This window comes from Notolabrus celidotus, chromosome 15 (assembly GCF_009762535.1).
Source record: "Notolabrus celidotus isolate fNotCel1 chromosome 15, fNotCel1.pri, whole genome shotgun sequence".
Classification (NCBI taxonomy): Eukaryota; Metazoa; Chordata; class Actinopteri; order Labriformes; family Labridae; genus Notolabrus; species Notolabrus celidotus.
In genome coordinates, this window is record NC_048286.1 from 16,853,862 (window position 1) to 16,871,009 (window position 17,148).

Sequence of the window (17,148 nt, forward strand, 5' to 3'; positions counted from 1 at the left end):
AATATGTGTGCTCAATAACTACTCTAACTATTCTATCATGCTTGGCAACCCACCTTTTATTCAGCAAACATCTGTCACAGTTGGAAATTTTGAAAACTAAAAAGTGTAACAAATTGGCTAGCTAACACTGATGTCTATTAAAACTACCACGAAGGGTTTTATATGTAAAACACATTGACTGTACAAAATATGGACGTAGTAATTGTGACATCACCCATCTGTTTCTGAAGAGCTGTTTTGAGGCCAACCGGCGGCGGCAGCCATATTGCTGCTGTCGAGCCAGTGTGACTTTAAGAGGCAGGCTTTGAGCCTCATCGCCTACAGTGTTCCCGCCTGTCAATCAAGTCAGCTGTGCCTCTCATTGGAAGACTTGTAATCTCAATATCTTTGAAATTAGAAAAAAATTCACCTTCCCTATAGTGTGTGCCGATCGAGAAATGAGCTATCCAGACTACACTCGTCTTTTGTACCAGGCTGTAAACATGTTTATTTCTGCTGTAAAGATCGGCTTTTTTGAATTGGTGTGTATGTGGTTTCTGGTACCTCCGGAGCCAGCCTCAAGTGGAACCTCGATAAACTGCAGTTTTTAACACTTCTGTATTGGACTCATATTTTTAGACCGGAGGTTGCCGCTTGGTAAAACACTGTCAAGAGTTATGTTAGAATTGTTATACCACTCACATTTCTCGATGTTCAATAGCTAGAGTCTGGAGAAGGTTAGTATAGTTAGCTACAGAGCTTGATAGCTACATGGGTTGTAAACTGGGGAGGGGGGATGACATGTGGCGAAGAGCTGATGCTTAGAATTGAAACAGGGCCACCCACCTTGAGGACTATAACTTCTGTTCAAGGGGTTAACGATTTACTGCTTAGCTGAATCGGCGATGTGTCGGTGTTGTCCCATATTTCTGACTATCCCTGACGGAGGTATCATTCTTTTTTAACTTAATGCTATGGTCATGGTCACCCTAGACAATCAGTGAATATGCAAAAATTGAAGAATTTGTCAATGTTCTTACCAAAACTTGCAAGGCACAACAATGCGAATATCAGAGAATTGGACAGCAAATTGAATCATCATCACACTGAAATAAACTACTAAAAAATACTAAATTCGAACCAATATAACTAACCTAATATAATTAATTGTGTAGTCCTGTCATTTCAATTGGAAATCCTGGTCAACAAGAGTAAGAATTTGCTGGGTCTAAGAACTATCATGATTTAAAAATGGAAAAGGAAAATAGAGGCACCAAATTCGATCAAGTGTAGATATCTCTTCTGTATTTGAGAAACTAGAGTGACAAACGCACAAATTCATGCCAAGAAAATGGAGTGAAAAATCATTTTCTATAGTCTGCCACTTACAATATTCACTTATTTCTCACCAGAAACGCTGTTGTCTCTGTCACGATTCAATCTGCAGCACACTCCCCACACGCTGTATAATACCTAGTTAAAGCCAGCAGGGTGTGAAATGGTATTTGGAAGTAAATGAAACTGACTATGAAACAGTGGAGTTGGGAGATATTGCCATGTCAAGATGACAGACAAGTCCTGGAATGGAGCAAAAAAGTTATTATCCCAAAGAGGAGCCGGGCTGGATTAAATATAACCCATGATGCCTCACGCTGCACTGCCTTCAGCCTCTCTGATACCGCAGAGAGAATATAGACTAAAACCACACACTGACAACAATCCTCACAACAGCTACATCTCCTGCTGATTTTCATTTGAACAATCGATAATATGTCATGCTGCCATGCCAATAAGTGTTATTGCAACGTGTTTGATTATTGACTCTTCATGTAAAGTGTTTTGAAGGAGCTTTAGAGGAACACAGTCCCTGGAGGCTCCTCCTGGCCTGATTTACAGCTGAACCGATGAGTCACAGAGGACATGCTGGGCATTGAAATAGCCACAAGTATGTTGTCAGGCTTATTAATTTTTAAGGTAGAGTGTTGTGCTGTGGTTTGTGGAGGACATGATGATATATAACAGCCAAGGGATCACAGAGGTTAGGGGCCTAATTGTTCAAAGGTTGAGTGGGGTGAAGGTGTGAGAGGTGTGGAGGGTTATTCATCAACATCTGTGCTACAAACCAGGAGGTGAGATTTAGAGACAGGAGAGAACGTTTGCATTTAAGATGCTGAACACAGAATTTACAGTTTTGCAATGCAGCTCCGCTGAAAGAATCCTGTGGTCAAAAACATCTTTCATTCATATCTCTGATTTCAAAACCTCACTTCAATACAGTATTGATATTACTGCTTAAAATGACTACCCTGTATCTTCTCCTGTCACTTAATTTACTTCTACACAGGCCTTCAATTAAATTTGGACAGGTGTGTGTTAAACAATTACATAATTTGTTATATTTCTACTAAAAGACTTACACACTAAAGGTTGTCTTTGGCTGAGGATCTTTGGCTTTACTAATTTTGTGTTTAAAATATGTGGAGCAAAATTGAAAAATCTGCATATAAAAGGAGGACGTTCCACTTGATTCAGTCAATGGTTCAAGAAAGAAAACCTGGATATTTACCCTTCACAATGAAGTACCGGTATATTGGTAGCTGCTGCCCCCTGCTGGACTATAAAATGAATCCACAAAACAACAACACCTCTGTTTTATCACATTTTATTACACTTTCACCTTTATGTTTTATATCTTTGAGTGAAAATGAAACTGAAGCTTTATAGTTTTTTTTCTGTGTTATCTGCTTGACCTTTAGTGAGTGTGAAATAAAAAGGAGGTGGTCATTGCATTTGAAAATATTGGCAGCAAAGCCAATAAGTATTGTCTGCGAGAGTCTGATTTTGACATGTGCCTACCTTAAATGTAAAGGTTTGAAGCTTGTAAAGAAACAGTAACGTTCATTTGGAGAAGTAGCACAGTGACGTATCACATGCTATGCCTGCTAAAGCTACCAAAACCACAGATGCCAGTGAACTAAAATGATGGTATACTGAAGATCTTTGTTATTTAAGGAGCCTTTTATTCTACAGTTGGTTGTTGAAAACATGGATGCAGGTCCAACTTTTCTCTTTGGACACAGATTCGGACTCCCAAATTTTGCCAGTACCAAAAACCATCTAATATCACTGTTCTACCACTGCAATCATTTTCATGTAAGTTAACGTGGCCCGGAGCTTTCTGTGGCTCCAAAAATTTAGCAAGCCAACATTAAAGAATAAACACAACCTAACTGAGTAAACACTGAATTATATAAAAGACAAACACGATCTGTATTTAATGAATTTCATATTAATCTGTGGATTAATGTTAAAAACAAGGTCAGTTCTGACATCATTCAGCACCTTTTATAAAAACACAATGACTTGTTGTGAACTGACTGAATTTGGGATCTCATTTCAATTAAAAAATCAGAGCTGTTAGCATGTGACAATAAGAGAATAGAATAATACACTTAGACAAGCTGGATTTTAACTGTTGTGGCTGTAAACTCTACCCATCAAGTCCTATGTTTTTGAGAATTTAGTTTAAATGATTAGGAATAGTTTACTCCCTGGCTTGAGGGCAAAACTTTGCTGCTGGGATAGTTTATGATCCAGTGAATCAGAGGATAAATTAATAATAGGTCTAAATATATATGTTTTAAAAATGTATGTGATTAAAAAATATCACTTTAAACAAATATTTCAACACAAAAAGCCATAACAATTTATGTTGAATTTGCCAATTTTGTGCTTTTTGAAACTTAATTGCAACTTACGAAATCTTTATTTGAAAATATATTTATGTATTTATTGTTAAGATTATTTTGGAGGCTTTTTCATGCCTTTATTGAGAGGACAGAACCATTTATAGAGTTGGAAACTGGGAAGAGAGTGGGTAGTGGCAAGCAAATATGGGTTGCCCATGGGCCAAATTTCAATCCAGGCCACCCAATACAAGACCTGTAGCCTCTGTATATGGGGTGAATGATTTAACCTCTGTCTTTCCCCACACTCCTCACATGCTTTCAACCATCTCTCCAATCCTGAGAGGTAGCAGAGGCTCCCTCTATGTTTGTAATTTTTCTCATTGTTGATGAAATTGTAAAAACTGCACCACTCTGCACCACAGGGAAGTCCTCGGTGCTCTTTGCCCTAAGGGAAAGGCTCATTTCAATTGCTTTGCCATGTTTATCCACCTCAGGATAATCAATTTGATAAGGGCAGACAGGGACAAAATTGCAAGATGTTCATGCAGAAGAACTCATTCAAGTCACATCAGTTCTGTTACAAAAAGAGTGTCATTGTGCTGATAAGACCTCTACAGACAGTCACATCAGGTTCTCGTAGTATCAGCAGGTCTAACACTCTGCAATCATACATTAAAGTGGAAATGTCTCCAACACGGCACGTTACTCTGACCTGAGAGGTATCTAAGAACTACAACATAAACGTATAACTGCTGTGTTACATAAAATCCTGATTATTCTGTCGATGAAATGTTTGTGTTTACTGCCAACCAGAAAACTGTACAAACCCAATACTGTGTTATAATTGTGAGGAAAAAATAACTAAGCAGAAAGTCTACTACTACCACTTGAGTCCCCAATAATGATTTCATTCTTACATGTTTGAAAAACTCTGTTTCTGTTTGCTTTCTTTGTCTGCCGTCTATTATTTTTCTTTTCAAAAATTCTGTAATGATTCAGGGAAGGAAATAAAAACATTAATTACAGATACTGTTTGATCATGAAAACATGTGTTTGTGAGAAGATGATACTTCTAGAAAAGTAGGCAATGAGAACCGACTGAAAGATATGAATACTTTTTATTATCTTAGAAATGTATTTTATTTTGGTGATTCTAATTTCCTGTGTTGAGTTTTAACATCTTATTTTACCCCCAGTGTTTCCTCATCAAGATATCATGAGAGCGTTTCCTCAGTTTGTTCAGCAACTTATTTTTTATTTTTAATTTTTTTAATTTCATTTTTTATTGTTTTTATCACTATTATTGCATATTGTGTTCTTAACCTTAGGATTGTGGGGTGGGTTTGGGGTCCAGGCTGGGGCTGGGATCTTTTTCTTAATTTATTCTATTTTAAGTTGTTTTTATGTACAGCACTTTGTGTTACAATGTCATTGTATGAAAAGTGCTTTATAAATAAAGTCTGATTGATTGATTGGTTGATTGGTTGATTGGTTGATTGATTGATTGATTGATTGATTGATTGATTGATTGATTGGTTGATTGAATACATGCGGTTGGTTCTTAGTGCTTTTAGTTGAGCATAAAGTCAAGGCTGTTGTCTAAAATAAATCTGTGATGAAAATGATTTTAAAAAAGAAGCTCCTGTAATCTTGCAAACGTTTTATGAAGAACATTTACTTTGCTTTTTTACTATAAATTTGTCAAAAAATGACAAGAAAATTACAGATACATCTGAAAACTTATTTTTTGCCTCATTTTAGTTGCTTTCACAATATATCTGAATAGAAATATATATTTTATGGCATATACCAAAGAGGAGACACAGATGAAAAAATAATGAACTTATGTCAATTTACTTTCAACTATCTTTTTGAATGTTAATCCAACTCTGCACTACTCACTGATGCACTATTATCATATTATTTTTTTAGCCTGTACATAATAGTCATGCCTATTTGTTGTTCTTTTGTGTTTATAGTTGATGTTATTATTATTATATTTATATTTCTATTTGTATGCCTTATTCTTATCCCTTTGTACAAAGAGAGCGCAGTTTACCAAGACAAATTCATTGTGTGTTCAAGCATACCTGGCCAATAAAGCTGATTCTGATTCTGATTCTGATTCTGATCTAACCACAAGTATCACACAGAAAAAATGTCTGGTAGGGCTTTATCTAGATCAAAAACGTTTCCTCACACTTCAAGTTAACAAGTGACTACTTTCCAAATTCATTCAGGCTGTTTTATCAAAGCAGTAAAGTCGTGTTTTCTTAGGTTTCTTGTACAATCCTCTCTCTATATTGGGCTACGGCTAACAGAAACTATCAACAGACTGGTGGAGCAGCTTGCACAGTGTCCTCCGGCAAATGTGATGATGATGATGAAGCTGTGAAAACTCAACATGTTTTATCTCAGAATGACATGTTAGCTCGGCTGATTTCATCATCCACCTGGAACACATCCTGGCACTTTTGGAAACTAAATTCACAACATGTTTTTGAGGATTAAGATGTTCTTTTAATTGATCAGACTTGTACTGCTTTTATGGCAGCGACAGTTAGAGTGGTTCACTTTAAACTGAAAGGTTATACTGTGCTAAAACAACACTAGGTTCAAAATAAGGGCCCAGCTATATTTAATTTAAAATGTGCTTTTAAATTAAATGAATCATGCTAATTTAAGGACTTTTTGGGGATCATACCGAGACAACATGATCATGGTGTGTTTCCATGTTTCATATTCAATCATGCTAAATGAGAGCTTGATTTTGACAAACTAATTTTGACTCTTAGTGTACCAAATTGCTTTTCTTGGAGCTTTACATTTAACCATCATGTCGACTTTTTAGCTACATTACAGCAGGGGGATCGTAAATTAAGTGCAAACTGTCAGAGTTCTCTGATCATGGTTGGCATCTCTCCATCTCCATGGCAACTGGAGACTCCAAGATATGTCAAAAAGCTTGAGAAAGACAGTGAGTCAAGTTTCAGCTGAGATTGAGAAAATGTTATTATGTGAGACTAAAAGGGATGAGAATGAACGTTCGCGTTCATCCAATCCCATAATGCTGCACTGTCAGGATCTTCTGATGACATCCAGCCAGCCTAGAAAGCCTTACTATAGGCAATCAAGGCAGGGTTTATTCAGTCAACAACCATATCATTCAGAATTAGGGTTGCAAAATTCTGTGAATTTTCAAAGTCGAAACTTTCCATGGGAATAAACAGGAATTTATGGGAATTAACGGGAATAAACCAGGAATTTACTGAATTGAAGGTTGGCTCTTAATAGGGAAATTAAATATATAAGGGGAAAATATATTTTAGCATAATCCTGACTAAAACAACCAGATTTCATGCAAGTTCGGTTGAATAGCTATGCTATTCCTCAATCACACATGCACATTGCATGCTGCTTACTGCAGGACTATTGAGACAACGCCCCCTTCATGCAGTGTGCATTCCTCCATCACATGCACAGATGATTTCTAGAATCCTGCAGAGGTTAGAGGCTTGAGAAGCTTGAGTGAAGATTCTTTTTTATTTGCATGTTGAATGGGACTTTTTTGGAGGGAAAGGGGCTCTTTTCATTTAACATTTTGAAAGGGACTTTGTTGGGATTGCATTTTTGTTCATTTTTGAATGGGTTGGGTCGGGGGGATGAGTAATATTTAACTCAACATTCATGTTTTTTTTCTTACATATTTTATTGAACAATCAATTGTTTCATTGAACACTTGATAAAGTTCTACTTACAAGTAAATCTGTTTTAATTGTGTTATTTTGGATGGATGTCTGCTTATAACAAAACAAATATTTATGCTTGGATATGATACCTTTCCATTAAATTACCCTAAATTCCCAGTTAATTCCCGTTAATTCCTATGGACAGTTTCCAATTTGGAATATTTCCAAAATTCCCCAGCTTAACTTCCCATGGAAATTTACCCGAAACTTTTCGGAAATTTACCAGAAATGTTCCTCCCCTTTGCAACCCTACTCAGAATACAATATGATTAAAAAAAAAAAAAAAAAAGCTAATAAGATTTTTTTTATTTGTATCAGACTTAACTTTCTTCAACACTTTCTTTTTAATACCAGCTAAAAACTGAAGCTCATGGATAAAGGAGGTGATGTGTTTTAAACTTACCTGTCTTTAAATAATGCAGTAAGGGAAACCTTGCTTCCCCAGATCATTCAGGGGATGTCCTCATGGTTCTGTGATAGCCTCTCTATTCAACTTCATCTGCTGCTTTGGAGCTTTTAGTCCACCAGGGGGTGCAATACATCCACTGACCTGCAAAACACAAGAGTAGCAGGTTTACTCTGGTTTCAGTCAGTTACAGATGCAGATATAATTGAAAAAAAAATGTAGTATGTTTGAAAACTTGTATCATCCTGAGAAAATACAACAAAAAAAGGTTTAAATGGTATAACAACAAATGTACTAATGCACAATGATTGCAATGTCATTTTGAGTCAGATTGTTTTTGATAACCTGGAAAGTATTTTAATAATACAAATGCTTAGTTATTGACTCACTTAGCACGCTTCCTAATGCCTTGAATCTAGGTCGCAACTTCACCAGAGGGCTGAAGGCTAATAAGATACATGTGTGCTGCTGTGGGTCATTTTCGTCCCCAAGGATTTACAACATTAGATATACTGTAGCAACAGTCTTGGTCAAAAGCTGATCTATAACTTAGCTGGTGACCTTTTCCGCCTCAAAGCAGGTTCAAAGAAGTATTCAGCCCCAGTCATAATCCTTTATGGTGCCGCATGATATTTAAGCTAAGGGCTTAGGCCCTTTAAAGCTTATCACAGAGAAAAAGAAAACTGGCCAGCATAAGCAGGTGAAACAAGGGAGAATTTTCTTAATGAGCCGAATGTCTGCAAGCAAAAATGAGAAGACCTCTTTGTTGCTGTCCTGAAACTGGGCAGGATATTGGAAATACCAGTAGGGGAGGCTCAGCTCCCTTAGGTGGCAGGTGCTATTTTCATGGACATGCAGGACATCAATCTTTTTTAACAATTTTCTTTGTATCATTTCACAACGTCTCTATTTGCCTCTACAAATCTACTCCTGTTGTGCACTTTTTTTCTTCAGTCTCTCTTAATCCTTTTCCAGAGCAACAACAACATACCTGTTCATTTATACCTCCCTGTAATGCCAGCCTTACTTCTAAAAATGAAAAGGGAGCTTAATGCCTCAGAGTCAGTGTGTCTTGAGGAATAAGCCTGGAGGCACTGATTTTATGCTCTGGCTTTAAGGTCATTTCAGCTCACTTTGCATTGACAGAATAACCAATTCCTACCATTTAAATCATTGAAATATATAAGCATATTGGCACAGTTACTGTTTAGAATTAAAGCTACAGAAGATTATTTTGCCTAAGTTGCATCATCTGTGCACCAGAGTAGCAGAAACTAAAAGCCACTTGTACCCTTAGAGGGATGGCTCAGTGCAGTTCCATTATTCCATTGTTGTAAGTTATTTTTATCATGGTGGAAATTGTCTCCACTAGGATGGCTGCAAAAATAGTTTTTCATCTACCATGGCCACCACAATCATACAGTTCATTAAGAGAGGGTGGGCCAATGTGTTAGACAATTTTCTCCACAATTATGTTATCAAATCATCAAATGAGGAGGGATCGCTTAGAAAAAAAAATGTTGTTCATCTCTTTACTATACTTGTCTGAATGTTTCCAATGCTTTTAATGTTTTAATGTAAAGCACATTGAGTTTCCCACCTGTGTGAAATGCGCTATACAAATAAAGCTGCCTTGCCTTGCCTTGCCTTGCCTTGCCTTGCCTTGCCTTGCCTTGCCTTGCCTTGCCTTGCCTTGCCTTGCCTTGCCTTGCCTTGCCTTGCCTTGCCTTACTTTAGTGTATACAATAGTGAATTGAAGCTGCTAGGGAGGCTGGTGTCCTTTGATAGACACATAATGTTGGTTTCCCTTTCAGATGTCACCAGTGTCCTTGTTACAAAGTCAAAAAGATCTATTCTGTCATGAGTCCAAAAGCTGTCTTGTTAACATTTTTGAGCATCAAATATTATCCCAAAGCAAAGTGTGTATATAGGAAATGTACAGCTAAGTTTGTACAACTATAAACTGTCAAAGAACAAAAAATAAGCTAGCTGCATTGTCCCAGCTATCCTTGACTGAATCCACAGGTTTTTTTTACTGTTATTCAAACATATTTTTACCCCATAATATTGAAGAAGTTGGTAAAGCCTAGTCAAAAGTAGTCCATCTTCCCTAGAGTAGCTAGCTAGCTGCTAAAGATTACTTAAGAGTGTGTATCATCATATCAATTCCTCATTAAATTCTTCCTATCAGTCTTGTGTCCAATAGGAAAACAAAGAGCGCCCTCCTGACTGCTCTTATACCTCTGCCTCTCCCTCTGTTCGCATCAGTCCTCTGAGATTCCACTTGTGTCCTGCTGCTCTAACCCTCTCCTGGAGCTGCTCTCACTCAGCTACATACCTGTTACAGTTCAGAATCACATGCTCAACATTCTCACTCACTCCACACATCTCACACCAATCATTACTCCTTTTCCTAGTGTATACTAAGTGTCATTTAGTCATGTGTGACCCACCCTGACTCTCATTATGATAATTTCCTCCCTTCTTTTTCTTCCCTTATAGTTCTCTGTCATTACTTATTTTTGTATTGTTTAAAAGCTCCCTCCTTTCTGGTCTTCTTCCCACCTTTTCTGACATATTTCAATTCCTTTCTTCTTAATCGCTGCTTTCCCTTCTCCTGTCCCAAGAGGTATTTGGACTGTTATGTTCTTCCCCAGTGCCCCTTTTGCTAATTTGTCTGCATCCTCATTTCCTTTCACCTCCTCATGTGCTGGCACCCAACCGAACTGTATATCTACACAACCCCTGTGAAGTCGAAGCAAACTGTGTTGTAAATCAATGAGTAAATCTTCTCGAGTAGGGTTTGATGTGTGAATGCTTTCCAAAACTGCTACTGAATCTGTGCATACTACCACCCTGTCTGGCCTGCTAAAGATTACTATTAGCAAACTTTAGACAGTACCTTGCTGCTAACTGCTAGCCTAGCTTAGAATGAAGGCCAGAAGATCAACAGATTAGGTGTGCCAAGGTGTAGCGGCCACTTAAGCATTGTATCCAGCTAATGTTTAATGTTTTGAATCATCCTCGAGACTTAATGTATATAAATGACTGAAACTTCACAATATCCAAGTTAAATGTAACTCAATGGGCTAACTAGCTTTAGCAGGACTTTAAAAGGTAGGCCTAACTGTACCTTAATTTTAGACACAGAAAGTATATTAGGCCTACTGAGTAATAATGAGCAGTGATTACCTTATCAATAAACCAAAATACCCCAATGCTTCCTAATCCACCTCAACGAGCAATCAATAAGAAATCACACAATTGAAACCACAGGTGTAAAAGGCCCAGTCTACACTGTTGGTGTCTGGTTTAAATTAGATTATTAGGTTATTAGATTAGATTAGATTTGAAAGTGATTATTTTGAACATGTAAAAAAAGAAATAAAAATGAACAAAAGGACAGCAAACATTACAAACAATGCAAAAAAACCAAAATAAAAACAAAGCTGTTTCATCACTAATATGAATTATTTAACATGTCCGAAAAGGAGTGGGAAGAACGATTACTATGGTTTGAGGTTAGACATACTTTGCTCACGTGGGCATCCGGTGAAACCAGCATCAGACGTTGTTTTTCAGTGGGATTACATAATCTCTCCCATTAAAACCAGTGCAATCTAGCAGTAACCTATTTCTACCACATGGTGACATCTTGCACCGAGAAAACTCAATCTCGAAAAATGATCTTGTGCTTTGTGCTTTTTTTTCTCAGTAATAAGAAGAGTACATGTGAGGATGAGGGGGATGCATGGATCCTCGCGCATGGTGGTAACACACGCGGCCGAGCTGCTGCTAGAGGGCGTAGCTGCTCCGTTCCCTTGTCTGTCCAATGACCGGGCTGCATGTGCCTTCAATCACCTTGGAGTAAACACGCTGCCGTTTCTCCGACCAATCAAAGGCAAGACATCCCAGTTCCTGCTCTTATAAATGTCCCCGGATCCAGAGCTTCGGTACCAGAGAATGAGACAGGCACAAGCGAGACTACTAACTACAAGACACTGGACCTGTCTGTCCTTTAGTTTTTATTTCAATTTCCTCGTTTCTCCAGGTAACTTTTCTTCTTCTTTCCTTTTCTCTGTCTCTTCCCTGCTTAACTTATTAACCATTGTGGTACAGGAGCTCGGCGTGCACCCACTGCACCAGACTTTTAGTTATAACTCTTTCTTACTACGTGCATTTTTTTCTATATTCAACCGCTCTAGTTCTTCATTTACTTTGTTTAAAGTTTTTGCCCTTTTTGTTTAGAGAAGGAGGCTTTTAGTTGTAGGCAGTGAGTAAAGGATTTCAACGAGGAAGTCAGTGATGTAATCTTGCCTCACTCCGGGAGTCAACTATAGTAACCATGACTACAACCACAGGAATATTCGTAAAAGGATGACTGTAAAGATATTTTTTGTCAAAGTTATGAGTCATTGTGTGATTGATGCCTATCATGTGTTTGTCTAGGAGTCATCCTTAATGAGATCTCTCAAAATATTGAATTTTACATAATTGAAATCTTAATCAGACGGTGGCTTGGGTTGTTTCCTTTTGTTTCCAAAACTGGATAGTAAAGAAACTACTGGAAATGCGGCTTCTTTTACATCCTCAACTAGTTTTTCATGCTTTCTCCTTTCTGGAAGGGGAAGACAATGGTGGTGTTTTTGTGTTTTTTGCGCCCCCAACGCCTGTTACGCAACATGTGGTCCAGAGCGCACGGCGGTCTCATACCTGCCCTCTTCTCCTCTGCTTCTTCTCAGGTGTGTTATAGTAGAAGATAAGATGGCCACATCCGCCAGCGCTACGTTAAGTAAAGCTGTCAAGCAGCAGTACATGGATCTCCCTCAGGGAGATAAAGTTCAGGCCATGTATATTTGGATTGATGGGACTGGAGAGGGACTCCGGTGCAAAACCAGGACGCTGGATTTCGAGCCCAAAAGCGTCGAAGGTAATTAGCCTCCTGATTCTTCCCTTACAGTTTTCTAATGAAGTTCCTCAGAGTAATTATCTCTCCTCTTCCTCCCTCTCCGTCCCTTTTTTTTGTAGAGCTACCTGAGTGGAACTTTGATGGCTCAAGTACTTACCAGGCTGAGGGCTCAAACAGCGATATGTACCTGATTCCATCTGCCATATTTCGTGATCCATTCCGCAAAGATCCCAACAAGCTGGTCCTCTGTGAAGTGCAGAAGTACAACGGCAAACCTGCAGGTAACTAAGAGGTTCAGAATCTGCTGAAACTTGTAATAGATGAAATGATGTGAAAATCTAGAACACATTTTAATTGTTACCCTCAAAAATATAGTAAATGGCTTTCAAAAACAAGTGTTAAAGATGCAGTAAGATTGGATGTGTTATTTAACATGGTGCAAGTGGGTGGGGCATTTCTTATGGGGAGACTGGTGGGGGAGGGGAGGGGGGGGCATTGTTATATCCATATTCTGTCACTTCATCTTTATCAAAACAAGCCTGTAATCTGACCTGAAATGACCCCCCCCCCCCTAAAAAAAACTATTAGACTCAGAAGATTGAAGCTTGTGTTGTAATCATTAAATGGGACACATGCCTCCACACACACAAACAGGTGTACAGTGATACACATGCACTCCTTTTCACATGCATGCACTCATTCATTCTGCACACTCATTCATGCACACTGATGCACCCATTAAGAAGCAGTGGCATGTAAAGGGGAGTTGCTTCAGTAGAAATTAGAATTGAATTATTTTTCTGTTCAGCTTCATTTTGAATAGACCTGGAACTTAAACGCTGTCCTTAAAGTGTTTCATAACTTCCATTTGGGAAACCTGTAGGGATGTTGCACTATTGTAACTTTCTTCACCATTTAAGGGACAGTAATTTTCAAAAAGCTGAACTTGACAGTATCAGTTAAAGTTTGTGGTGTGACATTTTTCTACAGAAACCAACCTCCGAATCACATGTAAGAAGGTGATGGAGATGGTGGATGACCAGCATCCCTGGTTTGGCATGGAGCAGGAGTACACCATCCTGGGCACAGATGGACACCCCTTTGGCTGGCCATCTAATGGTTTCCCTGGACCACAAGGTGAGCTGCTTAGTAAAAGACCATGCACCTTAGTTCTGTGCTTTGAAACATGAATGGATGTGTAACTGTTAACATGTTTACAGGACCATACTACTGTGGTGTGGGAGCTGACAAAGCCTATGGCAGAGATATTGTGGAGGCCCATTACAGAGCATGTCTGTATGCTGGAGTTATGATCTGTGGTACTAATGCAGAAGTGATGCCTGCTCAGGTAAGAATAATTCATACTGGGACAAAATCCTCATGCATGATTGAATTTGGCATGATTTTAAGGTCTTGATAGCTATAAAATTGATCTCATCATTTTGTGTTCAGTGGGAGTTCCAGGTCGGACCCTGTGAAGGAATTGACATGGGTGATCATCTGTGGGTGGCACGCTTCCTCCTGCACCGTGTGTGTGAAGATTTTGGAGTCGTTGCCTCATTCGACCCCAAGCCAATCCCTGGTAACTGGAACGGCGCTGGCTGCCACACCAACTTCAGCACAAAGGAGATGAGGGAAGACGGTGGATTGAAGTGAGTGTCCAAACATATTGAGACCAATTTAAGAGCTCTAGGGGTGATTTGAAATGTCTCACAATCTTGGAATTTCTGTTTTTCAGAGCCATTGAAGACTCAATTGAGAAGCTGGGGAAGAGGCACCGCTACCACATCCGTTCCTATGATCCCAAAGGGGGCCTGGACAACGCCCGCCGTCTCACTGGCCACCATGAGACCTCCAACATCAACGAGTTCTCGGCTGGTGTGGCCAACCGTGGTGCTAGCATTCGCATTCCCCGCCAGGTCGGCCAGGAGAAGAAGGGCTACTTTGAGGACCGCCGCCCATCCGCCAACTGTGACCCGTACGGCGTGACCGAAGCCCTGATCCGCACCTGTTTGCTGAACGAAGAGGGAGATGAGCCCACGGAATACTAGACCTGCATCTTATAGACTGACTCCCACTCCCCTCTTGACTTTTCTTTACTTTAAGCTAGTACTGTATTTTATTTCTCCCTCCCACTGAGATGATTTTAACCCACATTTAATGGTTGGCTGGTCAACTTAAAAACATGACAAGGTAATATCTGTGGTAGCTATGAGCCGGTAATGGCAGGGTACGTCTTTCCCCTCATATTTAGAGAAGGGATCGGCTTTTGTAACACTGTTTTATAGCCCATGTCATATCTTTCCCTTTTTTGTCTGTTGGTGACTAAAAATGAACTAAAGCACACGGACACTGAAGAGTAGAGCTGCTGAAGCTGGGCAGCATGTGTAACTTTAATAAATCTGATTAGTTCATGTACTGTTAATATATGTGAACCTGCCTTTTTCAACTGTCCAGTCTTCAATGTTACTAATTCTTTTAATTTTATGAAGTGTCTATTTTTAAATGGCAACGTTTGATGTCTTCAGATTTTTTGACACACTGGGTTGACTTGTGCGGTACACTTTGTAGATGTCTGTACCCAGACGTATGTTGTTGAAATGTGGTTGATCTGTCCATAATGCCATTTGTAGATTTCCTCAAGGAGTTTTATCCTTTTGTTAACTGCGATATTGTAATGCACCTGATTTGGTAAAACATCATGTTTACTGAAACTGGTGTTTTTTATTGATGCATTTAAAACTTTTATTTTTATCACAACATGGCTGTGCGACTCTTGACTTTGAAGGAGAATTTGACACTTATAGCAGAAACATAGACTGGAAATGGCTTGTTAGCTTACTATAAAGACTACAAACATGGGAAACTTCCAGCATAGACCTCGGAGCAACACACTGTGCTAAATACACCTATCAAGTTCTTTTACACTTCAATGTTTTCACCCTTAGGCAGAGTTAGGCCTAGCTAATTTGTAACAGGACAAATAAGAATATTTTTCTAATTTAACTCTTGGCAAGAACACAAACATAGCAGCACATTGTATTTTCTGGCTGCCAAGGAGCACCAGCTTGTTATTGGTTTAGCCATCACTAGATGACTCATAAACCCAACACTCAGGAGTCTGGATTTCAGAGCTTCAGGAAATTACTTAATAATTTGAAAGACACATAATTGGTCTGTAAATCTTACAACTTATTTTCACAAGCCTGTCATTTCATGAACACAGTAATCAAATCATATACAGAAATACTGGTTGGCTACAGGACTGCTGAAGTCTGGTCTCCAGCCTAAGTAAATAAACACTGATACTTTGAAAAAGCTCTTCAAACAGTTGGGGACACGGCAGTTTGGTGTAAGCATTAAACACTCAAACACAGAATGAGTTGTAGCTACAGGTCTCGACAGTAAAGGCTGCCTCACTGTGCTTTACTGGTGCCAAATGTTTTGGTGTTTCAGAAGCTGATATCTTGGCAGGATGTAAACAACAGCTCTGGGAACGCTGGGTTTTAGGAACCTGTGGGACATAACTGGGGAAACGTGTGTTCACAAGGCGGTGGTGAGACTGCCATATTCCCAGAAGTGTTTGGGTCATGATAATGATGACCCTGTCTAAACCTGACTGAATCCTGTTATGAACCAATAATCAAACCAGGCAGGCAGGTAGACACATCAACCTGTAGAATGCTTGTTTTATGGGTACAGCTTGGTTTTATTTGAACAATTCCCTTCTAAATAAGAGCACATGAAGACATAATGTTGGTTTAGTTGCATTCCTTACCTTGACCTATAAAATTCACTGTAGGGTTTTCTGAAATGTCTCAGCACATTTATAGTTCCTGTGCAAGATGTTTGTGTAAACACTTTGAAGCGTGTTAAGAACAAATGTGCCGACTCAGCAGTTTTCAAGTCAAAGCTATCTGTAGGAAAAATAAGGACCTATAGTAGGAAACTTCACAGCAATAAACAAGATGAAGGAAGTTTCCCTACCGACAGAACAAAGACATTTTAACCCCAGTTGACAAGAAGTGTCATTAACATTAACATGCACTTATATTGTAGTCTCCCTGCTTGGTGGAAGGGAAACAACTTTGCTGTGGGACCTTTCACCTACTTCCCAAAGGCACCACAGCAGACATTGGTCCAACTCAGAGAGAGTTTGCCAATCGTAAAGTTGAGGGCAAGTTTATTCCTGTCTCAGAGGATTATGGCAGGCCTGAAGCCAACACATGTACTCTAACTTTGTTTTCTAAACTTTTTTTTTTTTTACCTAATGCTGTTTTGTGTAGGGTAAATAGAGAATGCAAGGTTTTGATTGAAAAACAATATTAATAATGCTTTCAAACTTCCAACAGAACAAATGGAAAAATAACTGTGTTAATCTGGCACAAATATTCTTTATGCATCCTTCTGTTTCTG

The 17,148-nt window shown here is 38.9% G+C and overlaps 2 protein-coding genes across 2 annotated transcripts in view; one reads left to right on the forward strand and one right to left on the reverse strand.

Moving 5' to 3' along the window:
* pbx1a (pre-B-cell leukemia homeobox 1a) overlaps positions 1-11,475 on the reverse strand; it is a 91,089-nt gene extending 79,614 nt beyond the window's left edge. The window contains exons 1-2 of the mRNA XM_034703807.1: positions 11,356-11,475; positions 7,821-7,967 (exon numbers count right to left, since the gene is read on the reverse strand). The gene's annotated coding sequence lies outside the window, so the exon portion shown is untranslated. The remainder of the gene's footprint in view (positions 1-7,820; positions 7,968-11,355) is intronic.
* A 267-nt stretch (positions 11,476-11,742) lies between these two features.
* Positions 11,743-15,492, forward strand: LOC117826576 (glutamine synthetase). The gene is made up of 7 exons (XM_034702723.1): positions 11,743-11,874; positions 12,566-12,753; positions 12,852-13,013; positions 13,723-13,869; positions 13,953-14,080; positions 14,185-14,384; positions 14,471-15,492. Exons 2-7 carry the CDS (start codon positions 12,588-12,590, stop codon positions 14,781-14,783), a joined length of 1,116 nt encoding a protein of 371 aa, XP_034558614.1. The 5' UTR covers positions 11,743-11,874; positions 12,566-12,587; the 3' UTR covers positions 14,784-15,492.
* Positions 15,493-17,148: the final 1,656 nt, after the last annotated feature.

What these genes read in the sequence shown, in the direction of transcription:
- LOC117826576 (XM_034702723.1), top strand. Translation starts at nt 12,588, where the DNA reads ATGGCCACATCCGCCAGCGCTACGTTAAGTAAAGCTGTCAAGCAGCAG. An exon ending in GTACAACGGCAAACCTGCAG is followed by an intron (nt 13,014 to 13,722) that starts GTAACTAAGAGG and finishes ATTTTTCTACAG; the next exon opens with AAACCAACCTCCGAATCACA. An exon ending in AGGGAAGACGGTGGATTGAA is followed by an intron (nt 14,385 to 14,470) that starts GTGAGTGTCCAA and finishes TCTGTTTTTCAG; the next exon opens with AGCCATTGAAGACTCAATTG.